Source organism: Carassius auratus, chromosome 30, assembly GCF_003368295.1.
Source record: "Carassius auratus strain Wakin chromosome 30, ASM336829v1, whole genome shotgun sequence".
Lineage (NCBI taxonomy): Eukaryota > Metazoa > Chordata > Actinopteri > Cypriniformes > Cyprinidae > Carassius > Carassius auratus.
Window position 1 is genome coordinate 305,848 of NC_039272.1, and position 27,500 is coordinate 333,347.

Here is a 27,500-nt window from a genome sequence, read left to right on the forward strand (position 1 = left end):
CAGGAGAGAGAGAAGCCAACCTGCTCGTACCAGATACTGGTTTCCCAGACTTCAGTTGGACCATCTCGGTAGGGAAGGACTCGGTCTGCATTTGACGAAGCACTGTTTGTTCTACTTCTCTCAGTTTGTCAGCGCATGTAATGCTTGCCGCCCCGTGAAGCTGCTGACTGCATGCCTTTATGAACTCCGCCAGTGTGTCATACTGCTGTGGATTTGGCAAAGGTACAACTGTAGTCGATCCACAAAATACAGACTGCCTTAACTCACTACTCTGTTCTTCAACAGGCGAGAAAGGTAGCTTGGGCCAATTTGCTGGTGGCAGTTTGAGAAATGAAGGACCTTGATTCCACTGGCTTCCTTTTACTAGGTCACACAGGCGTTTACCTCTTGTGATGCTGTCCGCAGGATTATCTTCGGATCGTATGTAACGCCAAGTTGCAGATGCTGTGAGTTCTTGTATTTCCGCCACCCGAGTTCCCACGAACACCTTGTAACGACAAGAACTTGACAACAGCCAGGTAAGTACTGTCATAGAATCTGACCAGAGTGTTACGGAACCAATGGGGATAGTGAGTTCTGTGATAAGGACATTGGAGAGCTGGGCACCACTCAGAGCTGCGCATAGTTCGAGGCGAGGTATAGACTGCTGCTTTCGGGGGGCAACCCTTGATCTGGCTGCTAGAAATGCAACTTCAACTTGGCCTTCGGCATTTTCTGTCCGCAAATAGGCCACGGATCCATAGGCCTGCTCCGATGCATCACAGAATATGTGTATATCACGTCTGCTAGTTGGCAGATCCAAGTCTGGACTGGAATAGCATCTTGGTAGTGAGATCTTTTTCAGATCTCTCAGTTCTTTCTCCCATGAACTCCATAAGCGGAGCAGATCTTCAGGCAGTTCTGGGTCATCCCAGTCACGCTTTTTATCCCATAGGCGCTGCACCAGCATCTTCGCTCGAGTGGTGTATGGAATAATATAGCCGAGGGGATCGTATTGGCTGGCCAGGACCCGATATATGCTGCGCATTGTTACTTTAGTACTGTTCACTATCCTGTGCTTGTAATGCAAAGTGTCTGACTGACAATGCCAGAGCAGTCCAAGGGTAGATTCATGAGTATCTTGCAGTCCCTGACTAAGCCAGAGCTCACAGCTGTTCGATCTTGTATCGGAGGGAAGGTGAGAAACCACTGCCGGGCAATTACTGGCCCACTGTCGCAATTCAAAGCCTCCTTCATTTAGTAAGGCATAGAGTCGATCAACAAGATCTTTGGCGGCATCTTTGGAGGGGAGGCTGTGGAGACAATTGTCAACATAGAACGACTTTTCTATGACTTCTCTCACCTCTTCTCCTGGTTGAGTGTGGTCCAGCACATGCTTTTGCAGGGCGAACGTGGCACAACAGGGACTACAAGTAGTCCCAAAGGGAAGCACTTGCCACTGGTACACATCTGGTGCTTGTTCTAAGGTCATGTCTCTCCACAGGAACCGTAGTAAAGGTTTGTCATCAGGGAGCAGCCTCACCTGATGAAACATCCCCCGGATATCACTGCTTAAGGCTGTGGAATGCTCACGAAAACGTAGTAGCACTGCTAACAGGTTGGGACTTAAGGTGGGACCTGGAAGAAGCAGCTTGTTCAAATTCTGGCCCTCATATTGAAATGAGCAGTTGTAAACAACTCTATTCTTGCCGTTGTGAGTGACCATATGGTGAGGGATGTACCATGATTCGTGTGATCTCTCAGCCTCGCATGGTTGCAGTTTCTCTACATAGCTAGCATTCTTGAGTCTCTCAATCTCAGTTTTATAAGCACAGGCCTGATCAGGGTTTTTCATCAACTTCCGCTCAATGCTTCTTAACTGCGGCACAACAGCTTCCTTTGGCATGTGCAGAGTGGGCATGTGTTGTATGCGAAGGAGCGGGGTAGCATAACGCATGACACCATCCACATTAACTCTCACTGTTTTCTCTTGCAAGAGTCTGATGGCCTCTTGATCAAGTTTTGACCTCGTCACTACTTTCTCACTGCGGTACGGAATTACATCCATCTGCCATAGCTTTTCCACTTGGGCAAACAGATCAGCATTAGGGGAGATGGCAGTAAAGAGGCATTGGTGAGTGTTGAGTCTTTGTCTGATCTCGTGTGTAGGGCCTTGTAGAGTCCAGCCTAGCCTAGTTCGAACTGCAGCAGGTCCACCTGGAGGGCCTAGGTGAACAGGCTCAATTGGGGTGACAAGGTGTGGACAATCGGAGCCAATTAGTAGTACAGGCTGTACTCGATCTATTTGTTGCAAAGGCAGTCCAACTAAGTGTTTGTACTTCTTCTGGAGGGATGTAACATTGTGAGTTTGCTCAGCTAGACCAAGCCTTTCGGCCGTAAAGGCACCTTGAATGTGGAATTTCTTGTGTCGGTTAGTGACAGGAGATACAGTAAATGAGACTGCCGCCCCGTGAAGAACCTGTTGGTCCTGTCTCACCGTCCGCAGTATTAGGTCTTCAGGCTGCCCTTTCAAATTTAACTGCTGTGCTGCTGTGTGGAGCAGTATGGTCCTCTCCGACCCATCGTCTAACACGGCATATGCCTCAATAGATTTGTCCCCATTGGTAATGATAACTTTGCTCACCTTTAAGAGAACCTTGCGGCTGTAAACTGGGCGATCCACATACAAGACATCTTTGGTGGTGTTAACCAGACAGGAGTTTTCTTTAGTGTCCATTTCAGATTCGTTAGCAACAATCCGTTCATTTACATCATGCAGGATAAGGAGGTGTTTCCTATGGCATGTCTTACAGGGGGATTTCAGGTTGCATTTTGAAGCGTGATGACTCCGTCCACAGCACCAGCATCGATTGTTTTTACGGATCCAAGATTCCTTCTGTTCCTTTGTGAGCTCCTTGAAATTGTCACACCCATTCAAGAAATGATTGTTATTGTCACAGTAAGGACAATATGCATGCAGTCTTCCTTTGAATCTGGCAGATTTAATCTTCACATCTGGAGTCGGTAATTGGAATTCACCCCCAGTCATGGATTTCTCCGTGCCCAGCAAAATGGAGGTTGGTTTCCTTGAAGCTCTTGGGTCACGGCGGTCCTGCCTTTTCTTAATGATGGGTTCTGGTGGAAGACCTGTAATCCTGGAGCCATCATCTTGTACTTGGAGCTCGTACTCCAACCAGTTAGAAAAATCAAGGAGAGTTGGTATGGCTACCCTCAATGGGTGGATGTATCTTTTGAAGCTAGTTCTCAGCTCATGAGGTAGTTTACTTTGAAGTCGTGACACATGTGAACCACAGTCCAACTCAACCGTTCCTTCTGCTCCCAGTTGTTCCAGCATGCTCACTAGAGAACGCACACGAAGGGCAAACAGCTTAAAAGCTTTCACGTCTCCTGTTCTAATGTTTGAGCCATCCATTACTTCAGCAATGTTCTGCAGGACCAGTTTGTGTGGTTGTCCATACATCTTAATGAGAGCTTGCATAGTGTCTGTATAAGGGTGTGTTGAATTGCAATAGGAATCTGCCACTAGTAGTGCCTCCTCTAATTGTAAATGATCTGTAAGTATCTGATACTTGAAGCGTTCGGTGGCGTCGGCAGGGAGGAGGTTCTCTAATGCCATGCGCAATCTTGAAAACTCTCTTGGATCTGGTGTTGTGAATGAGGGTATAGAAGGCTTAGGTCCTCTGTATGTTCTCTCCTGGAAGCATGGTGCTGCAGATTTGGGAATGTCCTCAGAGCGTCGTGCAGGATAGGACTCTTTGACATCCAAGGACGAATAATAGGGGTCTCTTAAGACCTTCTTATCAGCCTGGATAGGTTCAGCATATGGATAAGCCTGAGCATGAGGAGGAGTATTCACTCTCTGAGCAGGGGTACGATACCTTGGCATAGCTTCATGCTGATTATCAGGTATGGATGAAATGTCACAGTCCCTCACCTGATCTGTTAGCTGCCTGATCTGGGCAGAGGGGTTCTCGTGGAAGTCTCTGCTTTTTGTGATGGGCACTGGCTGGCTATGACATGTTTCTGGCTCATGGAATTGAGGAGGTGGTATGGGAGACATTAATTTGTGTGGGTTGGCCACAGTAGTGGCTAACTGCTGTATTTCTCGTTTTATGAAGGCATTCTCTGCTTTAAGACCTTGCAATGCACTTAAAATCTCTGGCAGTTGTTGAATGCAGCTGCGAAGATCATCATTCTCCTTCTGCAGGTCCTCCCAGGCAGACTGTCGAGCCTGAGGATGCAGTCCTTCCTTCTCTCTCTGCAAGTCTCCTCTTATATCTTGCCATTCATCCAGTAGCACCAGATCACTGAGGGGTGGACGCTGACTTATAGGTGTAGAGACACCGGACTCACACTCTGAAGACAGCGGGGGATCGACAGCCTTAGCTTCATCATCGCTGGAACATGCAGATTGCTGGGATCTCCTCTCAGATCCAGGCCTTTGTACTTGGAAGTCTGCTAGATATGCAGGTGGCTTTACATGTCGTCTGGGGCGGACCACTGGAGGCCCTGTCTGGGATGTCATTCTCTGCAGTAATTCGAGATCCGGCTCGAAGGACCACTTGTAATTGAGGTTTCAAATTGTTAAACTGATTCAGGTGGATTCGAACCCCTGCAGACAGTCGGTCAGAACTGTTTAAATATCTTCTAACTTGAAGAAATCACCCCAGACTTTGAATCTCATTAAGCAGTTTACTGATGGTAAAGTTGTGGTTCTGGAACAGAATATAAAATAAATATACATGAATAATTATTAAAATAACATTTACAAACAATTACGCAATAGCAATCCTTTAAAATATAAAATTGAATCACAAATTAAAGCAGTGGAAAATGCCTGTGCATTTAACTAGAGCAGTCGTTCTATGACAGCCCACAAGGTGGCGCTATTACTGCACTAGACGTGACTGAGGCACACATTTAGTGTATTGTAAACGGCAAGACATTAGTCTCGAAATAACTCGATAAAACATTAACATATCTCACAGTAAATACTTGACATTACTTGCATCAGATATAATGAACATGAAAGCAAGCTTAATGGTGACAAATCAACTATATATATATTGTTATAAACACATATACACATGGCGCAGTAGCGCTAGATGAATCTCACTCGCGGGATCAAACAATCGGCTGATTTAAATAAAGAACAATAAGATACACTTACTTTATATGCACGCACACCTATATTGCATCAGTAAGTTTGAGATATTGCAGACGAATGAGAGATTAAATGGATTGCTCTTGGAAAGAGTTCGCGTTCTGCATGTCTGCTCAGCGCACCTGCTCAACTTCCTCATCGCACGTGATACACATGATGGTGACGTTGCATATGTCCATTGGTCACAGGAAGAAGCCTTTTGAACACACACACACACACACACTCACTCACAGAAACAGACACACACTCACACACACGCTCACACACTCACACACACACACACTCACAGAGACACACTCACAGACACACACAGTCACAGACACACACACACACACTCACACACACACACACACACACACACACACGCTCACAGACACACACACACACACACTCACACACACTCACACAGACAGACACACACACACACACACACAGACACACACACACTCACAGAAACAGACATACACACACACACTCACACACACACACACACACTCACACACACGCTCACAGACACACACACACACACTCACACAGACAGACACACACACACACTCACACAGACAGACACACAGACAGACACACACACACACACACACACTCACACAGACAGACACACACACACACACACACACTCACACAGACAGACACACACACACACACACAGACATACACACACACACTCACACACTCACACAGACAGACACACACACACACACACACACTCACACAGACAGACACACACTCACAGAAACAGACATACACACACACACTCACACACTCACACACACACACACACACACTCACACACACGCTCACAGACACACACACACTCACACAGACAGACACACACACACACACACTCACACAGACAGACACACACACACACACACTCACACAGACAGACACACACACACACACACTCACACAGACAGACACACACACACACACACTCACACAGACAGACACACACACACACTCACACAGACAGACACACAGACAGACACACACACACACACACACACTCACACAGACAGACACACACACACACACACACACTCACACAGACAGACACACACTCACAGAAACAGACATACACACACACACTCACACACTCACACACACACACACACACACTCACACACACGCTCACAGACACACACACACTCACACAGACAGACACACACACACACACACTCACACAGACAGACACACACACACACACACTCACACAGACAGACACACACACACACACACTCACACAGACAGACACACAGACACACACACACTCACACAGACAGACACACAGACACACACACACTCACACAGACAGACACACACACACACACACACACACACAGACACACACACACTCACAGAAACAGACACACACACACAAACACACACACACACCCTCACTCACACATGCGTGTGTGTGTGTGTGTGTGTGTGCAGGGTTCTGGCTGGTCTGGTCCCTCATCATCCTGCTGAGCTGCTGCTGTGCGTACAGACACCGGCGAGTGAAGATGCGTCTGCAGCAGGAGCAGAGACAGAGGGAGATCAGTCTGATGGCGTATCAGGGAGCATCCAGCGCCTTCATCACTCCTCCTCTTCCTCTTCCTCCTCCTCCTCCTCTCACCCTGCGTGAGTGCCACCTCCACACTGCTGCTCTCACATACTGACATAATATCTCTACAGTTTCTGTGATTTATCGATGATAAATAGACAATATTTTGCTGAGTGCTTGTATCTTAAACTGACTCCTAAAGTTTTTGTAATTCTTCATATTCTTGTGTGGTGGTCAGTTCACACTGATAAAAAATAATCGTTAATCATTTTTAAATATTTTCCTTTTATGGGCATTTTTAACTTATAAAACCATTTTTTTCTAGAAGAGTGCATCATCTTTTTTTTTTAAATTCTTATGTTTTAATCAGTCAAGTCAAGTCACCTTTATTTATATAGTGCTTTATACAAAATACATTGCGTCAAAGCACTGAACAACATTCATTAGGAAAACAGTGTCTCAATAATGCAGAATGATAGTTAAAGGCAGTTCATCATTGAATTCAGTGATGTCATCTCTGTTCAGTTTAAATAGTGTCTGTGCATTTATTTGCAATCAAGTCAACGATATCGCTGTAGATGAAGTGACCCCAACTAAGCAAGCCAGAGGCGACAGCGGCAAGGAACCGAAACTCCATCGGTGACAGAATGGAGAAAAAAACCTTGGGAGAAACCAGGCTCAGTTGGGGTCAGTTCTCCTCTGACCAGACGAAACCAGTAGTTCAATTCCAGGCTGCAGCAAAGTCAGATTGTGCAGAAGAATCATCTGTTTCCTGTGGTCTTGTCCTGGTGCTCCTCTGAGACAAGGTCTTTACAGGGAATCTGTATCTGGGCTCTAGTTGTCCTGGTCTCCGCTGTCTTTCAGGGATGTAGAGGTTCAAGTTCAAGTCTGCTTTATGGTCAATTCTTCCACATGTACAGTACATACATACAGAGAATCGAAATTGCGTTACTCTGCGTAAATCATTTGACGAAGTGATATGGTCATGTAATGTGGTCAAAAGCTGCCTGGAACTGCGCTGACCGTGCGAATCCCTGAAAATAATTGCACACCGTAGAACGTTCTTCAGCCAATCAGATTCAAACGTTCAACGGCCCTGGAGTATAAATGTTCTTATTTTACATGCCACTGTTCAGTGCGGAACATGAATGCATTTAACATGCCGTTTCAAATGCATAAATAATGTTTTGATGTGTTAATAAAACATTGATTATTGATATTGGAATATTAAAGACATGCGAGTAGGTGGCAGCAAGTCACTGTTAATAAGTGAGTCATTGCAATTGAACCGAATCAATTAAACGTTTGATTCTTTCAGGATCGAAGCAATGTCGTGTTGCTCGTGTGTGTGGACGGGTGTCTGCGCTTGAGGCGTTTTATTCGACTCCATCGTCTGCTCTCTCCTGCATTATTATTTCCTCCTGAAGACTGACCTGCTGGTCGGTCAGTAGTCTGTGGTTTGTGTGGAGCTCTGACCGTGTGTGTGCATCACCTACAGGCTTCTGGACGGACTGTAAGCTGCCCGACTACGAGGAGGTGATGGCTCACCCCCCCACGCCTCCTCCACCCTACTCTCCTCCAGAGACACAGGAGACCCAGGAGCCCAGCGGCCGGCGCAGACACGTCACCGGAGACTCCGGCATCGAGGTGTGTGTGTGTCAGCTGGACGAGGGCTCGGGGCCCGAGGAGGAGGCTCTGTGTCAGGGGTCCGCCAGCTGTGGTCAGGACTGAGGAGACGGACTTCTGTGTAACCCCTCGCTTCCCTCTCACACACTGAACCAGATATACACACCACTGTTAGACTCTCACAGCTGCCCCGAGACCACACACACACACACACACACACACACACACACACACAGACAGAGCGATGCTCAGACACACACACACACACACAGTGTAGTTTGTGCTGAGTGCTAATAGAGCAGATAAACACAGTCAGCTGATCGTCTCGTGTCTCATCGTGGCCTTAGCGGTTTCTCTCGGCTGATGTAAAGATGCGTGCCGTCCTGTGTGTGTGTGTGTGAGGGAGCAGTCACATGACTCGTCTCTCTGATTAGTGTTCATTAGTGAAGCTCAGGTGTGATCAGATCAAGGGCTAAAATCACCATCAGAATGTTTCCGCTTCGGTTTCACTGAAGGACGATGACATCCTCAAAACCTTTGGACTCCAGACCAATTCCCACAACATTTACAGACTGTGCCTTTCCCAGTGGAGATCCAGACTAACTAAAGAACTAAAGAACTAGACTATGCAAAATCCCAGGCCTCTGTGAGCTGCAGTAAGGAGCAATACTCGACTCGAGCCCTGTGTAATCAGAGCGAACACCTTCACTGTGTTTCTCTCTTCTGTGTCCCGAGGTTTGTCTGTCTCCTAGCTGTTTTTGGATTCATCAGCGGTGTCCGGCGTCACGATGATTGTTCTGAGCGTCTGAAATATGAAGCCTTTGACATCGAGCAGCTCCAAGTCTGTCGTCAAATGTGTGATTAATGAAAAAGAGGTTTAATATCGAGCCAAAAACAGCGCAAACCAGTTCTTCTGTCGAGCCGTTTTACTGCATACTCTTTATAACATTAGTGTACCGTATTTACCTGAGTCTTCTGACGGTCCGTGAGGGTTTCTGAAGCAGCTGGTGATGAAGATGATGAAGATGAAGATGATGAAGCACTGAGAGCTGTGCGGTGTTTCTACAGTCGCTTCTTCAGCAAGACTTCTGATGTGACTCTTTAGTCATTTGTATTTTATTTTTGTAATAAAATAATAAACCAGCTTTGGCACTGAGCTGTTTGTCTGTGTTTCTGATGTCCATCTGCTCATATCATTATGTTTGCTCTAGACAATGCACTGGTTATGATTAATACCCTGATGTAATAGAAGGTTTAATGCACTTCATGTGGTTGATAACAACAAATGGAATATATTTTCTTCCTCTTTGTATTTTTATAACAATATGGTACAAGAATAAGATCCTATTTTAATCAATGCAACAATTAGGATAAAGGTAATCTAAATTTTCTAAAAGTCTGATTGTTATTTAAAATGTGTAATGTATTGGATTTTGTTACTAACTACAGTTTTTGTCATAGAATCAATAAGAGATTAGAGTTTGTAAGTGATCTAACCAGCTCTGATAATAACCAGCAGAGGCTTGCATACAAGCTTTAGACAAGTCTTACAAGTTTGTCAACATCTTTTAAAATCTTTTCTTAATTTAGTTTCTTCAAAGTGTAGATTAGTCCCCACACCTCTAACACTCCTTTAAACCAAGTGTTGTCCCGTCAGATCTGTCTGTGGTTCTCTGAGATCCAGACACCTGAACTAAAGCTCAGGTACGAGTCCTGACTCCTGGATCAGCATCACACTACTAACCTGCACACTACAGTATAAAAACCATCACGCCTATGGGATGAACCCACCTTTCACAAAAACAAACGCATGTGTGTGTGTGTGTGTGTGTGTGGGTTCACTTCTCACTGTTGTGTGTGTGTGTGTGTGTGGGTTCACTTCTCACTGTTGTGTGTGTGTGTGTGTTTGTGTGTGTGTGGGTTCACTTCTCACTGTTGTGTGTGTGTGTGTGTGGGTTCACTTCTCACTGTTGTGTGTGTGTGTTCACTTCTCACTGCTGTGTGTGTGTGTGTGTGTGTGTGGGTTCACTTCTCACTGTTGTGTGTGTGTGTGTGTGTGTGGGTTCACTTCTCACTGTTGTGTGTGTGCACTTGTGTGGGTTAAATGCAGAGCACCAATTCCGAGTATTGGCTACCATACTTGGCAAATGTCACACTTTCACACACAGAGACACGTTGAGAGACGCTGTAGCAAATAACTATTCTGATAATTGTCCCATCTAATGATTATTTCACTGGTTAATCAGCAGGCTTTGCTCGGTGAGGAGAAGTCTGGTGTTGATGATCTCTCTGATCACTGCGGAGTTACAGATCTGTACAATCAGTAAATAAGTTCATGTATACTTTCTCTTTTTGCACAACAGTACATGTAAGAGATGATCTTGCTTCAGTCTTAGTTTGTGACAGGCTCATATATATCTTGCTGTTGTAATCATTTTTGAAACTTCCTTTAAAATGTGACTTACATAATAATAACAACCATAATCATAGTCTCTGTTCTCTGTGTGCTGTCGTCTCTCTAGATCCAAAAGACAGATCAGTCTGTCATTCGTGATCTTTTACACTGCTCAGGTATTCTCCTGGTTTGTCTCTTTTTCAGGTGTAAAACATTATATTCATATTTAATAACATGTATAGACCGCAGACTTTAAATGCACCCTCATGTAGTCAAGTTTGCGAGAATGAGCAAACCTTGTCTAGAATAGCAATTCATTACTCATGTGTTTGTATTATTATTATTATTATTGTTATTATATTAGTATCGCCTTACTTCCGGAGTATTTTACGGAAGAACCGATCTAGGGACTATCTGAAAACACCGCTGATAAAAGTCACAGGAAACGGACACCAGCACCATTTGGTCATCAGTTGTCTTTAGACAGTGAAGGAAAACGTGTTTTTATTTATTTTTTAATTCATTTTTTTAATCAAACTCACAATTTATTACGTTTCACAAATCATTATGATTTTTAGCCCCGTGGTTCACAGAAATAGTAAATTAACTTTTGAGCTCCTGTCACCACTGAGCTCTTGAACTGAAGCACAATTATCAGATATGATATCAGATATCAAATAATGTGTCGTGTCGTGTGTGAGAGTGTGATTTGCAGACGCTCCCTCAGTGACAGTATGGCGGCTCTGACTGCACGAGCATCAGAACACGGTCTGATCTGATCTGAGACCTGCAGCACACATCAGACACACACGGTCAGGATGGAGCACACGCCCGAGACACACAGCAAAGAAGTGGACATTTATCGGGACACATGGGTGAGATTTCTAGGTGAGTCAAAGTCACTCGAGTGACCTCCAGGAGTGTGTGTGTGTGTGTGTGTGTGTGTGTGTGTGTGTGTGAGAGATCTGGTCTCTCATCTTTGATTTGAGCTCTTCAGTGATTCAGATTCATCAGCTGTGGTTCATGAATGTCACACTGATCTGCTGCTGATTCATGCTCCTAATACAGGAATTAATGTGTTGATGTCCTCTGGGCACTCGCACTCACACACACACACACACACTCCCCAGTGTTCATGTTGTATGGGTTCATTCCTTAGGTGTAATGTGTTTTTGTACTGTACACACTCTATTCTCTAAATGACACATCAGCACTCCTGAACTAACAGCAAAACTAATCCAAGTCCTTCCAATAAAATCCAATAAATCTGGAATTGTAAAAACTGCTAAATCTAAATAGTTTTCATTGAAAGTAAAACTATCCAAACCAACCAGCAGAGGAGACGAGTGAGCAGACAGTTCATATGTTCAACAAACCCTTCCAGATGTTTCAGAAGCAGTAATTTGTATAATTGTTTTAACTATGTTGCAGTACAGTAATATTTGACAGTGATGTCCGTGCTGAAGACAAGTATAGTGTGACTGCATTATTGAGACAATGTTTTCCTAATGAATGTTGTTCAGGTGCTTTGACGCAATGTATTTTGTTTAAAGCACTATATAAATAAAGGTGACTTTGACTTTGACTTTGACTGACAGGTTTTGGACTTCAGTCCCACTAAAGCATTTATATCCAATCTTAAAACACAATTATTGCTCTAGTCTAACTAAAGTATTTTATAGTTCATCTTTGTGATCACTGGGACACATTTCTTGTTATTTGGCTCACTTTTTCTAAACTCTTCACACAGTTTTCATAACCTTGCTTCCAGTGTGACACAGCTGTTGATTCGGTTCACAGCGTCTCCGATCAATCGTTCTTCATCACACTAACAAACACACTCGAGCAGAAAACACTCACCACATGAAGTGTTCCTGACTAAAGCAGAAGGTCAGCTCTGTGTGCTTGAAGTGAGGTTTGATGGAGTTTCACCGATGTAAGCGTGTGATTGTTCGTCTGCAGGTTACGCTAACGAGGTGGGCGAGGCCTTCCGTGCGCTGGTGCCGGTCAGCGCCGTGTGGGCCAGTTACGCCGTGGCCACCGCATACGTGTCAGCTGACGCGCTGGACAAAGGCAGGAAAGCAGCGGCGGTGAGTCTGAGTCGTTCTGGGTCGGTCTGGTTTGGTCTGGGTCAGTCTGGATCGCTCTGGGTCGGTCTGGTCTGGTCGGCTCTGCTCTCACTGACCGCTCGGCTGGTTGTGTCTGCAGGCTCACGCTGAGGATCATGGGAAGGTGACGCGAGTGGCCGTCGCTGTGGTCGATACGTTCGTCTGGCAGGCTTTGGCTTCGGTCGCCATTCCTGGATTCACCATCAACCGTGTCTGCGCCGCTTCGCTCTTCCTGTTGGGAAAAACCACACGCTGGCCACTTCCTGTGCGCAAGTGGACTACAACCGCCATTGGCCTCTCCACCATCCCCTTCATTATCAAACCCATCGACAGGTGCGTGTGTGTGTGTATCTGTGTGTGAGAGAGAGAGAGAGAGAGAGACTGTGTTTGTGTGTGAGTGTGTGTGTGAGAGAGAGAGAGAGAGAGTTTGTGTGTGTGTGTGTGAGTGTGAGTGTGTTTGTGTTACAGGTGTGTCTGATGTCTCAGTGTTTTAATGTTTCAGGTCAGTGGATTTCCTGTTGGACTCCAGTCTGCGGAAACTCTATGGTGAAGGAGAAAAACATGAATGAGCCTCATCACGACACCCCTGGCCCCTGGCCCCTGACCTTTGACCTCTGAGCGCCGGTCTGTGATCATCAGCAGAAACGTCAGAAAGTCATCTGACACAGATGTGATTTCTGGTGTTTCAGATGAACTGTGCCTCTCTCAGACTTCATGTTTGTTTGTTTTCAGGTGTTTTCTTCGGCCCTTTTGTCTCATTATTGCAGGGATTTTATTTCTGGTCAATGGTTAAAGAATCCAGTACTGTATGTTTCTGTATAAATGATAAACTAGTGAAGGGCGAGTGTCTAAATAGTGTGGTATCGGATCAGTCTGATGTGTTTTTCTCTGATCTGTCACTCGTGTTTAATCTCACAGTAAAGGGATCAGCCGCGTTTCTCATGAAGCCATAAACTCTATGCAAGTTTAGTTCTGATGTTCTGCTGGAGCACAAAAAGTGTCATTAAACACATATTTTGTTAATAAAATATCTTTAATTTCTCAGACTATTCAGAACTTTTTTGGTTTTTAGATTATCTCAGTTGTTAATGCTGATGCTGGGGTTTTAGGAACATGGCTCATAACTAAGATCAAAATGTTTACTGTCAAGTCAAATCACCTTTATTTATATAGAGCTTTAAACAAAAATGATTTTTAATGACCACAGAGAGTCAGGACCTCGGTTTAACGTCTCATCCGAAGGACGGTGCTTGTTGACAGTATAGTGTCCCCATCACTACACTGGGGCGCTAGAACCCACACAGACCACAGGGTGAGCGCCCCCTGCTGGCCTCACTAGCACCTCTTCCAGCAGCAACCCAGTGTTCTCAGGAGGTCTCCCATCCAGGTACTGACCAGGCTCAACCCTGCTTAGCTTCAGTGGGAAACCGGTCTTGGGCTCCAGGGTGATATGACTGCCGTAGAGGAGTATAATGTAAAAGGAGCTCATTCAAATACTGAGGTGCTAAACCATTCAGGGCTTCATAAGTAATAAGCAATATTTTAAAATCTATACGATGTTTGATAGGGAGCCAGTGCAGTGTGGACAGGACCGGGCTAATATGGTCATACTTCCTGGTTCTAGTAAGAACTCTTGCTGCTGCATTTTGGACTAGCTGTAGTTTGTTTACCAAGCGTGCAGAACAACCACCCAATAAAGCATTACAGTAGTCTAACCTTGAAGTCATAAATTCATGGATTAACATTTCTGCATTTGACATTGAGAGCATAGGCCGTAATTTAGATATAATTTTGGGATGGAAAAATGCAGTTTTATAAATGCTAGAAACGTGGCTTTCAAAGGAAAGATTGCGATCAAATAGCACACCTAGGTTCCTAACTGATGACGAAGAATTGACAGAGCAACCATCAAGTCTTAGACAGTGTTCTAGGTTATTACAAGCAGAGTTTTTAGGTCCTATAATGAACACCTCTGTTTTTTTCTGAATTTAGTAGTAAGAAATTACTCGTCATCCAGTTTTTTATATCGACTATGCATTCTGTTAGCATCGCCAGGCCAAGAAGAAATATAAAGCTGAGTATCATCAGCATAACAGTGAAAGCTAACACCATGTTTCCTGATGATATCTCCCAAGGGTAACATATAAAGCATGAAGAGTAGCGGCCCTAGTACTGAGCCTTGAGGTACTCCATACTGCACTTTGTGAGTTTTGGGCTCAAGCATCACAATTCCATTCAGTTCTTTCATCCTAAAACAGTCACCTTAACAATAAAGACTGTAACAAAGCAACTGAACAGCATTAAACAGGAAAATAGTGTCAATAAAGCAAAAAAAAAAAAAGTTTTTCAGATTTGGATGCATGATAGATTTAAGAATCTATAGATAAACAGGAACATTAGGGTTGTTAATCATTTAACAATCACAAGTGTTTTGATTAAAAAAAGTTTTATTAATAATTTAAATGAAAAATCAAATAAATAAAAAAATACACTTATCCTTATGTTGATTTATAATAACCTACTGAATTCTGCAGACAGTGTCATGATTCCAAACCATCTGAACACAAATCCGATGGGAAATTACTTTGACAAGCAATGATTACAAAATTGCATTATTCCCTAAAAATGTAATTACTTGGTTACTTTTTATGGAAAGTAATGTTACGTTACTTTTGAGTTACTTTTTAAATCTAGACAGGGATTTACCTTTTTGTTTTTAATATAAATTATTTTACAAATGTAAAAACCCTTTCACATCAAAAGTGGAATGAATGTGCCTCAGGCTGAAGGAAATGCAGGACACAGCTCAAACTGCTTGAAGAATATGTCGCAGGAGAAGTTCAACATTATTCAGCAATAACACATGATTATTATGATTGAACTGGATCATCGAAGGTCAGTGGCAAAGACATTGGTTAAAAAAATGGGATTAAATACATAAATTATATTTTCATATATAACATAAATATTGCAGGTTTGTATAATATTCTGAGTTTACATTTGACAGTTTTTATCCATTTGAGGAACAGTGAATGTGTTTTTGTGCAGGTGAGATGAGTAAACACGTTCATATTTAGTCTCGATCAGGCCTGAATTGAGCATCGGGAGAATCACTGGTGGCCTGGCAGCTGATTTATTTGTTTTGGTTTTAATTATTATTATTTTAGATTTATGCCTATTCAATGTACCAAAGGAATGAGTTTACATGTGACCTGTTCAGGACTTCAGGTGCAGGTCAGTTTCATCTGTAAATACATGACAGGTTTTTCTTTATTAAAGTAGTTGAGTATATATATATATATATATCATAGCCTACTAATTTTGACATTTCGGCACTTTAGAAAATGAGTTTTTTTAATGCACATTAAAAATGTTTCTTGAGCAGTAAATCATCATATTATTCTGATTTCTGAAGATCATGTGACACTGAAGACTGGAGGAATGATGCTGAAAATAAAGCGGAGCATCACAGAAATAAATTACACTTTAACACAGATTCACACAAAAACTGTTATTTTACATAGTAAACATATTTCAACATATTAATGCTGTTGCTGTACTTTGGATCAAATAAATGCAGGCTTTGTGAACAGAAGAGACATCTTTAAAAACATAAAACATCTCACGGATCAAAAACGTTTGACTGGTAGCGTATTCTTGTATGAGATAGAGGTTTGTTAGATCTCAGGTATTGAAGTCATTTTAAGATAAATAACATTGTGTGCTAACAACACACTGAAATGTGTCAGGTGGACAGAACTCTGTTCCAAATGAAAGAGTTATCTGTGGTTTCAGAAAGTTCCTAGTTCCTTTAAAAGGTCACCTGATAAGGTAACGCTGTGAGGGGTAGTTAATGGCGGAGTTAATGACGCGCACCTGGCGCTGGTTCAGTGACGAGCAGCAGCTCAGTTAAAGCAGAGAGACGCGTGGCTCCAGTTCGGCTGAAGATGGGTTCAGGACGGCTGCTGTTGATGCTCGTCGCCGCTGCAGTGGCACAGAACGGTAGGTTTCTCTCCGTTCGTTTGGCGCTGGCTGTGAGCGAGTTCTGATGAACCGGAGCGGTTTGTGCGCAGAAGTGTCGGTGGACTGCGGCGGGGACTCCGTGACGGTCCGCTGGAGACTGAACTCGCATCAGAAGCTGGATCCGTCCAGAGCTCTGCTGGGGGACTGTCCTCCGAACGCCACGGAGTCCGGTGACACGCTGCTCTTCTCCGTCTCTCTGCGGACCTGCGGCTTCTCCCGGAAGGTACCGATTACATCTGGATGATTACACAATCAGATTCCTGATTCATTTTATTTTATTTAATGCTCGTAATCAGACTACAACTACTCATTAGGGATTACATTTCCACAATAGAGATTTATTCATTATTTTAGTGGTTCTCCTAACTGTTTTTCACCAACTTTTGTGTCTTCTGATCCCCTCTCACCACGTGTGTGTGTGTGTTTACCAGGCAGTATTACATGCTATGGTCAGCATTCAACTGAAGTTTATAATGACTATCACATAGTGCTTAATAAAATATATATATATAAAAAAACGTCTTATCGATCCTATAGTCTTACGTCCATTAACGGTATTGCAGTCTTTCCCCTGCTATTATTATTATTATTATTATTATTATTAGCCTTTTTTTACTCCTTTTTAATTCGTTTTTTTTTCTGCGTCAATTTCGATCTCTTTACTTGACGTTCTGAGTCAGGGCCGCGGGAAGTAATTTTGAACAGGGGGTGCTGTGAATTTTTTTTTTTTTTTTTTTGACAAAAAACTTATGAGCCTATAGGCCTATTTAAAATACATTTTAAAAATAAATACATTTAGATTTACTACTTTATTGTCATATACACTTCAGTGCACAGCTAGCCAGGGTCTGAAACACACAGACATCAGTTCTCAGATATGTGCAATGCGCTATTATTCTGAAGCAGAAGCAGAATCAGAAAAAAAGTTTAATAATCGAAAGAAAACGAAATAATTACTTTCATTACAATTTCAGATAGCCTATCCGTACATGCAACTTATTTAGATACAACAAATAATATTACAACAAAATATAATATTAATCAAACTTATAACGCTATAACTTATAACACAATAACGCTAAAACAATGCAATCGATTTGGTCAGCTGGCTTGAGTCACTGCACGTTTATGTCACACGCAACTCTATTAACTCCAAAATCTTTTTACGCACACCACAAGGAAATAATCTCTGACTATTTAAGCAATTTGTTTATTGAACAGTTCTCCACGTCCATTACGCAAAGAACACACGCACAGTATAAAGCTTTCTGTCTCCATCTCCAACCTTTTTACACAAACCACAAGGAAATAATCTCCGACTATTTAAACGTTATTTAACAGTTCTCCACAACCATTACGCAAAGAACACACGAACGAAATAATACTCTCCATCTCCATCCCCACCACCTTACAAAAATACTATAGTGTACTACTTACAATTGTTGGCTAGTCAAAGCTGATCCCACACTTGTTGCCAAAAAAATAAATGTTACAAGCGCGGCAGCACAATGCTCTTACCTGAGCTACATGCAGGCGGGGTGTCCTGGTTACAGGTGTACAAATGTCGAGGTGCGCTGTATTATATAAAGATGGATGTATTCTGCATGGAACGAGCGGGAAACCTCGTTACTCGGCGACCAAACCTGCCTGCCTGACGTTGACAACATAACTTCCGAACCCGTGTTGATTAGGCCTCAAAATATGAAATTAAAATCCAAAATATACGTAATAGCCTACGTGTGTCAAAATCATTTTCTAAAATATTCATAAGGAATTTATAAATTGTGCAAAATATTTTAATAGGCCTACATTGTTTTTTAATCTCCCTCTCGTCACTAGGGGGTGCTGCAGCACCCCCACTTCCCGCGGCCGTGTTCTGAGTACTTCAGTACTAAATAAAAGCGTACTGTAAATGCTCGACATTTACATAATGTAAATTGTAAGCGAATAACATTTCTATGTATAAATATAGTAATAAAATTGTATCAGTCTCTGATAATTCCGGGTTGCTATCATGCAGATTTGTTTACGCATTTACTCGTGGCGAGAAAAACATGTCATTCCCTCAACATAACATCTCACAAGTCCTCTTACTGGCACCGTACTTGAACCCCTTCAGAAACCCAGTTTGGAAAACTCCGTAATATAGTGTTTAGAGCACTTCGTCGTTTATTACAATTGGAATGTATTTTTTCTATGAATATGGCTTGATAATAATTCAAATCAATGTTTAATGAGATGCGTTGAAAGTAATCTAAAAGTAGTCTGATTACAATACCTAAAGTGTAACACAATGGATTTAACTTTAAACTTTTTTTTTTTTTTTTAATGTAATTTGGAATAATTTAATGGATCTTACTGATTATAGGATTATCTTGAAAACCATATTTGGTTTGGTTCTCTATTCTAATTATTGGGGGAAACCAAGGCAATAGTCCCTTTTAGACTTGTACTCTTCACTTACTAACTTGTTTTCTTAAAACTAGCTCTAGCTTCTCTAATCTTTTTGTATTTTTTTTTTTGTTCTTTATTCATCAAAAGCAAAAAAGGTCTCGAACCACACTAGCTTGCTCCGTTTTTTTCCTGTTCTATCGGTTTTTATTCTATAAAGAACCCTTGCTATGTGAACCACATTAAGCTAACCGAGACTTGTTATAACTTGCGTATCCTTGTTGGTTGTGATGGCCTCTGTCCTCACTTGTAAGTGGTTTTGGATGGAAGCGTCAGCTAGATGTAATGAAGCACTGTGTTCAGACGGATCTCTCTCTGGCAGGTAACTCTGAACCGGGTCACATACTCGAACCTGCTGACCTATGAGCGCTCGCCAGTGCTGCCCTTCCTCTCCCACGCCGTCCAGTGCGTCTATGAGCTGTAGGTGATCAGTTACTGAGTTCATGATGGAGACGGAGTCTAGGCTTTCATTCAAGTCTTTGAGCTTGTTTTGCACAGACCTGTGAGCAGCACTGAGGAAGAGGAGGAGGATGATGATGATGGAGCGGTGACCTTCAGCTTGGAGTTCATGAACAGTCAGTGTTAACCTCACTTTCATGACACCTCTTCATCCTTCCCTGATTTTTTTTCTTGCATTGGGTCATTCTGGTATTCAGTGCCGTCTTGTATCCCTGTAAACATGATCCCGCCTTAAACTTGCCTCTTCACTGATCTTACTGCCTTTAATGAGGAATATACATTTTAAAGAGGTCTTACTCCTAAACGACCACTGTTGGGAAGGTTACTTTGGAAATGTAAAGGGTTACGGATTTACAAATTACCATAATTAAACCGAGATGTATAGTAATGCTGTTTTTGCCCAGCTACAACAAGAAACAATGGCATCTAATAGTGTCTTGGGAAAAAAGTTAATTTAAAACCTGCAAAAACCCCAATGGGAAATAAAATGCTTGAAGCATGTCCTAAACTCCTGAAACATTGGTGTTTCATGTTTTGGAGCGGTCACTGCGGTTTATGAAAAGGCAATCAAATATGTATGAGTGTAAAAGCATTCAGATTTAACCCCTTTTGTAACTGTGAACTCTTCCATATTTAACTGAAATTAAACCACCCTTTTTCTCAGTAACTGAAGGTTTTTTTTGTTAATTGTGTAATGCGTAACACCCCAACACTGTAAAGAACACTGAACTTTAAGCATATTAAAGGCGATAAAGTAATTTTACATTTTGATCTCCCCATTTTGCCCCATCTCTAGATCATGAAATTATTTTAAAAGTTTGTTTTATTCGGTCCAAAAGGCACAGGATGGCAGGAATGAACCCATAATGAAAGTCGATGTGGTGCAGAGAGACTGTAACTCGAGGCTCAGGAACACCGTAATGAATGCGTTTATCCTGAGATTGTGCCTCTGGTGTGCAGGTGACTTCAGCGCTCCGGCTCCGGCTCTGCACTTCCGGCTGGGCTCCGCTCTTCCCGTCAGAGCCACTGTGGAGTCCCGGAGTCACAGGCCGCTCTGGATCTACATGGAGAGCTGTATGGCATCCACAGATGCAGACATCAGCCGTGCTGCTCATGTGCATCCCATCATCACCAACGCCGGGTAACACACTAAAACCCTCCCGCTGATGTCATGTTCACGGTCAGGAGTGACCCACCTGCTTAAAAACACTGGTCAATCTTCTGTATCACGGTCTTGGGTTCAATCTTGTTTTCAGTTAGCACCGGTTTAGTTTTGGAATGGACTGAATGAAGGCCTTGTTGATCTGAGCTCATGCACATAGGATTTAAATAAATTCAATGGTTTAATATTTGTAAGTCTTTTTTTTTTTGTTTTGTTTTTTCCTCACTCAAGCTGTGCATGAGCTCAGATCAATGAGGCCTTCGGTCCGTCCGTTCCAAAACTAAACCTGTGCTAACTGGAAGAAAAGCAAAATATTTTCCGTGCACTGAACTTGAGCTCTAATAATGAGGCTCTTTTTTTGCAAATATTGATTTTTAGGAGGGTTTTCTTTAAACTCCAGTAATACTTCAGTATTTGGCATCAGCGCCGTATAATGCGGTTCAGAAGCAATTTTTAGTTTTTGACCAGGAACAAGAGAAAGCGAATACCCTGTGAGTTTTCATCCATTAAGATGACTGACTAGTATTTTCAGGAAAGTCCTCTGAACGGAGCTTAACTGAAAATGTAGTGTTTCCTATTGTCTTCTTGCATTGCATTGTTTTTCCTGTTTAATGCAGTGAAGCTGTTTGGACACGGTCTGTATTGTAAAGCAAAATAGAAATATTCTGATGCGCAGTCAAGTCACCTATGAGGTTAAGCACGCGTGTGGTTGTAGGTGTCTGATGGAAAGTAAATGGGGAAACTCCAGCTTTCTGCGGAGGAGGCGTCCTGCTGAAATGCGCCTGTATCTCCAAGCGTTCAAGTTTGCTGTTGGACAGAATGTGAGTGCTGTGCTTTGAGCTGGTGTCGTGATGTTAATGCAGTGTTCCTCAGCTGCTGTGTTTGTGACAGATCTTCCTTCTCTGTGATCTGGAGGCGTGGGACGTCCAGCGCATGGACCGGAGAGCGTGCCACTACATCCAGCAGCAGCGCAGGTCAGACACGCTTCACCTTCAGAATAGTTAAGAAGACTCATGCAGGAGTGTGTGTGAAGCTCATGCTGGTGTGTGTGTGTTTGGGGCAGGTGGGAGCTCCTGGATGATCCTTCCCAGAGCTACATCTGCTCCTCCTGCGACACCAGCTTCTTCCAGAAGACGGACCCTGTGAGCGGTGTGTATTCTGCAGTCAGGAGCGTCTGATCAGTGTCTCCCAAGGTTTTTTCTCCATTCGGTCACCGATGGCGTTTCAGTTTTTTGCCACTGTTGCCTCTGGCTTGCTTAGTTGGGGTCACTTCATCTACAGCGATATCATTGACTTGGATTGCACAGACACAATTTAAACTTATTTTTTTATTTTTTTAAGCGCTATATAAAGGTGACTTGAGCTGACCATTAACTGCCTGGTTTTGTCGTCTAGGTGTGTCGGCTCGTAAAGTCCTGGGGCCGTTTGTGATCGAGGAATCTCCGGACACACAGACGAGCGCCGAGCGTGGTTTGTGATCCTCAGCAGTTTTATTAAAGCCTGGGTTTATAAAAACCAAATATACCCACAAGGATAGTACAACCTGAAATTTGACATTGTGGGGACTGGCCTGCTGTCCCCAGGTGGGAGGGAAAAGATGATTCTAAAAAGTAAATTGTTTCTGAAAGCGCTAGAATACGGTTTTCTGTAAGGGGGAGGTTTAGGGTTGGGGATAGAAAATATTGTTTGGTCCATGTAATAGTCTGTAGAAAAGCTGTGCAGTTCACAGAAAGGTGTGTGTGTTCCAGGTCCGAGTGATTCTCCGGTGTGGCTGATCGTGGTGTCTGTGGTGGCAGTGCTGGGGACCGTCGCAGGTGTTTTGGCCGTCAGCTATTACCTGTGTTTCTGGAGAGGAGGACGCATGGGCTACAGGCCCAGCAGAGATCTGCTCTCCAAATACTGACCATGAGCTTCAAATAAACCTGATCAAATGGGTTCAGTGTGTTTCTCGTGTGTGCGTGTGTGTGTAGCTGGAGCTCTGGTCCGTTACTCTACTCTCTTCTGAGGACGCAGTACCTGCATGTGTTTGAGCAGATGGAGGTGTAAAAGAAAAGTGTTTGGAAAGGTGGATCATATGCTAATATTGGTGTGTATGTGTTCTGGTCTTCCATGCTGGTTCGTGGCTTTTGATTTTGTAGATTTGCTTGTCTGTTGACTTAGTGTTCTGAACCAGTGACTCTTTACATAGTTGAATCGGGGAAAGAGGTTACTTAAGGCTTTTTAAAATTGTTTATGCTGTAGCCATCTAGTGGTCATAAACCCTTTCCAAAGTGTTATAACGGTCACATGTGGTTCTACAACATGTTATGATTAAAAAATCTAACCTAAACCAAAGACCACTACGGACCCATTATAATAGGAAACAAACTGTGGTTCGCTTCATTTGAAACTGATACTGAAGCAGTCATCCAATATTAGCTTATCTCCCATATCTGATTTTGTCAAACTGTGACTAACTTATTCTGTTTTGAATTTTAAGTGGGTCAGCATTCAGTAGTGTTTCTCCATCCATTTCTTTTCTCTCTCTGTTTTTCATGAGTTTCTCACACAACAGTGGTGTGTCAGAATCATTTGAGCACGATGAGTAGGCAGATATTTAGAAAGCTGCACATCAGGTTATGCTGTAAGGGAGTGCGTCCATGTGAAGCCTACGATGTAGGTTTGACGCAGAAGCATAAATCGGCCTTAATGACTTCTGTTGTTTGCACTGCTTGCCACAAGGTGTAGAGAAGGTGAAGATGCATCATGCCACATTGCACCATTCTGAGAGGATCACCCTCCACTACCAATGCTGAAATTAATACTGATACCTGCTTAACTTTTTGCTTTTAAGTTAAATATTTACGTTCTTCACTGGATCTTTTGCAGGGAAGAGAAGCTGTATTATTGCTTCGGATTAGATTTTTTCACTTAAGTTTTGTAGAATGTTGATCTGATTACCTTGGTATGATGAGCATACTCGCACCCTAAAGAGAGCAGCCCGAAAAATGGAGCGCAACTGGAGGAAAACAAAACTAGAGGTATTTCGTATTGCTTGGCGGGAAAGTAACCTATCCTACAGAAAAGCATTAAAAACTGCTAGATCCAATTACTTTTAGAAGAAAACAAAAATAACCCCAGGTATTTATTCAATACAGTGGCTAAATTAATGAAAAATAAAGCCTCAACAAGTGTTGACATTTCCCAACATCACACCAGTACTGATTTTATGAACTATTTCTAAAATCAACACCATTAGAGATAAAATTGCAACCATTCAGCCGTCAGCTACAGTATCACATCAGACAGTGCACTATAGACCCCCTGAGGAACAGTTTCACTCATTCTCTACTATAGGAGAGGAAGAATTGTATAAACTTTCTAAATTATCTAAACCAACAACATGTAAGACCCTATACCATCTAAGCTCCTAAAAGAGGTGCTTCCAGAAGTCATAGATACTCTTCTGACTATTAATAATTCCTCATTGTCATTAGGATATGTCCCCAAAACCTTCAAACTGACTATCGATCACAAGTGCAGTATGGAGTACCTCAAGGCTCTGTACTAGGGCCGCTACTCTTCACGCTTTATATGTTACCCTTGGGAGATATCATCAGGAAACATGGTGTTAGCTTTCACTGTTATGCTGATGATACTCAGCTCTATATTTCTTCACGGCCCGGTGAAACACACCAATTTGGAAAACTAATGGAATGCATAGTCGATATAAAAAAAACTGGATGACGAGTAATTTCTTACTGCTAATTTCTGAAAAAAACAGAGGTGTTAATTATAGGACCTAAAAACTCTACTTGTAATAACCTAGAACACTGTCTAAGACTTGATGGTTGCTCTGTCAATTCTTCGTCATCAGTTAGGAACCTAGGTGTGCTACTTGATCGCAATCTTTCCTTAGAAAGCCACGTTTCTAGCATTTGTAAAACTGCATTTTTCCATCCCAAAATTATATCTAAATTACGGCCTATGCTCTCAATGTCAAATGCAGAAATATTAATCCATGCATTTATGACTTCAAGGTTAGATTATTGTAATGCTTTATTGGGTGGTTGTTCTGCACGCTTAGTAAACAAACTACAGCTAGTCCAAAATGCAGCAGCAAGAGTTCTTACAGGAACCAGGAAGTATGACCATATTAGCCCGGTCCTGTCCACACTGCGCTGGCTCCCTATCAAACATCGTATAGATTTTAAAATATTGCTTATTACTTATAAAGCCCTGAATGGTTTAGCACCTCAGTATTTGAATGAGCTCCTTTTACATTATACTCCTCTACGTCCGCTACGTTCTCAAAACTCAGGCAATTTGATAATACCTAGAATATCAAAATCAACTGCGGGCGGCAGATCCTTTTCCTATTTGGCGCCTAAACTCTGGAATAACCTACCTAACATTGTTCGGGAGGCAGACACACTCTTGCAGTTTTAATCCAGTACATATCCAGACCAGATGGTGGATCAGCACCTAGAAAGGACCTCTACTGCCCTGAAAGACAGCGGAGACCAGGACAACTAGAGCCCAGATACAGATCCCCTGTAAAGACCTTGTCTCAGAGGAGCACCAGGACAAGACCACAGGAAACAGATGATTCTTCTGCACAATCTGACTTTGCTGCAGCCTGGAATTGAACTACTGGTTTCTTCTGGTCAGAGGAGAACTGACCCCAACTGAGCCTGGTTTCTCCCAAGGTTTTTTTCTCCATTCTGTCACCGATGGAGTTTCGGTTCCTTGCCGCTGTCGCCTCTGGCTTGCTTAGTTGGGGTCACTTCATCTACAGCGATATCGTTGACTTGATTGCAAATAAATGCACAGACACTATTTAACTGAACAGAGATGACATCACTGAATTCAATGATGAACTGCCTTTAACTATCATTCTACATTATTGAGACACTGTTTTCCAAATGAATGTTGTTCAGTGCTTTGGCGCAATGTATTTTGTTTAAAGCGCTATATAAATAAAGGACTGATTGATTGATTGATTGATTGAGAAGCTAGTATAGCTATGCTTTTACTGATTGTGGATGCAACCTTTGCCCGACTCGGTTCCTCGTTCTGTACAGCAGTGTGTTGATCTGATCAATGTTGGTTGAGACACACACCCTCATCTAACTGCTGTTCTGATGAGAGCACAGATGAGAGGCCCATGTGAAGACCAGGGTCACTGAAAAGGGAACCCACTTAAGAGCAACCCTGGAATCTCAGTGACGTGGGACCTTGGTTCTACTACACACAAATAATGAAGGGAACTGAGGGCCAAATATGAAGGCCAGCTGTGGATGCACTGGTCACTGAATGGAGTCTGAAGTGTCACTTTAAGAGTCGGACGGCTGACTAATGGCAGTAATGCATGACAGAAAATCTGGGCGAATTATGTCGCACACACAGACGACACACATTCAACTCTTAAACCCTGTTCACAAAATAGCCCCTACAAACTAAATGATGTGTGTGTGTGTGTATGATCTTCATATGCGCTTAAAGTCAAATATGCACAGGCCCGTCTAATAAAACAGCAGACTGTTCTGAGAAGTCCTCGCGCAAAAGCAACTCACTCAGGAGAAATATAGAAGGTGTGTCAGTCAAATTTACCTCGATGATTACAGATTTATTCTGTGCAGTACATAATCTCAGAGAGAGAGAGAGAGAGAGAGAGAGTGTGTGTGTGTGTGTGTGTGTGTGTGTGTGTGTGTGTGAGAGAGAGAGAGAGAGAGTGTGTGTGAAAAATTATAAAAAACTCATTTGTAACAAAAGAGATCAATATTATGAAGCTAAAATTGATGAAATCGATCAATCAATAGACCAAAACAATTTCTGGAATCTCTTAAAAAAATTTGAAAGCCCCAAATCAGACACATTCCTCCAGAGCGGCACAGTCTGGAGCTCTTACTTTAAAACTCTTTACCAAACACTAGAACCAGACCTCAACCAGCCCCAAACTAAAACACAGAGAAAACTAGACGATCTAAAGAAAACCATCAAAAATTACCAAAATCCACTGGACATGATTATAACAACATCAGAAATATCAGAGCACATTAAACAGCTCAGATTAAAGAAGGCATGTGGACAGGACAACATCAGTAATGAGATGCTCAAACTCAGCAGTCCTTCCATGACTCAAGCTCTGGCTAAATTATTCAATCTGATCTTATGTTCTGGTGACTTCCCTGAGGCCTGGTCTGAAGGACTGATCACACCCATATATAAGAACGGAGATAAACTGGATCCCAGTAATTACCGTGGCATCTGTGTGGGCAGTAGTCTAGCTAAGCTCTTCTGTAATATAATAAACAGCCGCATAGTGACATTCCTCACAAGACACAACATCCTAAATAAATCACAAATTGGCTTTTTACCAAAACAACGTACATCTGACCACATCTATTCTCTCCACACTCTAATTAACAAAAATCTAAAGGACAAACAAAGAAAAATATTTACATGTTTCATTGATTTTAAAAAAGCTTTCGATTCTATTTGGCATGACGGTTTACTGTACAAATTATTACAAATTGGCATTGGTGGAAAAACATTCGATATTA

The 27,500-nt window shown here is 42.6% G+C and overlaps 4 protein-coding genes across 6 annotated transcripts in view; 3 read left to right on the forward strand and 1 right to left on the reverse strand.

Annotated features, from left to right (window-relative positions):
- LOC113048738 (uncharacterized) overlaps positions 1 to 5,374 on the reverse strand; it is a 6,933-nt gene extending 1,559 nt beyond the window's left edge. The window contains exons 1-2 of the mRNA XM_026210562.1: positions 5,171 to 5,374; positions 1 to 4,715 (exon numbers count right to left, since the gene is read on the reverse strand). The exon at positions 1 to 4,715 is cut by the window's left edge and continues 1,559 nt beyond it. Coding sequence (XP_026066347.1) covers positions 1 to 4,525 — 4,525 coding nt within the window. The 5' untranslated portion in view covers positions 4,526 to 4,715; positions 5,171 to 5,374. The remainder of the gene's footprint in view (positions 4,716 to 5,170) is intronic.
- The window catches only part of LOC113048739 (WW domain-binding protein 1-like), a 13,205-nt gene extending 3,692 nt beyond the window's left edge, over positions 1 to 9,513 (forward strand). Inside the window, exons 3-4 of the mRNA XM_026210563.1 lie at positions 6,620 to 6,808; positions 8,230 to 9,513. Of these exons, the coding sequence (XP_026066348.1) occupies positions 6,620 to 6,808; positions 8,230 to 8,462 (422 nt within the window). The 3' untranslated portion in view covers positions 8,463 to 9,513. The remainder of the gene's footprint in view (positions 1 to 6,619; positions 6,809 to 8,229) is intronic.
- A 1,795-nt stretch (positions 9,514 to 11,308) lies between these two features.
- Positions 11,309 to 13,909, forward strand: mtfp1 (mitochondrial fission process 1). Its single transcript, XM_026210564.1, has 4 exons — positions 11,309 to 11,640; positions 12,715 to 12,842; positions 12,961 to 13,193; positions 13,363 to 13,909. Exons 1-4 carry the CDS (start codon positions 11,571 to 11,573, stop codon positions 13,427 to 13,429), a joined length of 498 nt encoding a protein of 165 aa, XP_026066349.1. The 5' UTR covers positions 11,309 to 11,570; the 3' UTR covers positions 13,430 to 13,909.
- Positions 13,910 to 16,731: 2,822 nt separating this feature from the next.
- LOC113048741 (uncharacterized) lies at positions 16,732 to 22,890 on the forward strand. 3 transcript variants are annotated; one of them, XM_026210566.1, is made up of 10 exons: positions 16,732 to 16,862; positions 16,934 to 17,106; positions 19,657 to 19,754; positions 19,833 to 19,909; positions 20,754 to 20,934; positions 21,671 to 21,776; positions 21,871 to 21,929; positions 22,019 to 22,104; positions 22,351 to 22,425; positions 22,704 to 22,890. In XM_026210566.1, exons 1-10 carry the CDS (start codon positions 16,808 to 16,810, stop codon positions 22,856 to 22,858), a joined length of 1,065 nt encoding a protein of 354 aa, XP_026066351.1. In that variant the 5' UTR covers positions 16,732 to 16,807; the 3' UTR covers positions 22,859 to 22,890. The 3 variants fall into 3 exon arrangements, with proteins under 3 accessions (XP_026066351.1, XP_026066352.1, XP_026066350.1); XM_026210565.1 differs by having other exon boundaries at positions 16,734 to 16,862; positions 21,847 to 21,929; XM_026210567.1 differs by lacking the exon at positions 22,704 to 22,890 and having other exon boundaries at positions 16,733 to 16,862; positions 21,847 to 21,929; positions 22,019 to 22,148; positions 22,351 to 22,410.
- The last annotated feature ends 4,610 nt before the right edge of the window (positions 22,891 to 27,500 follow it).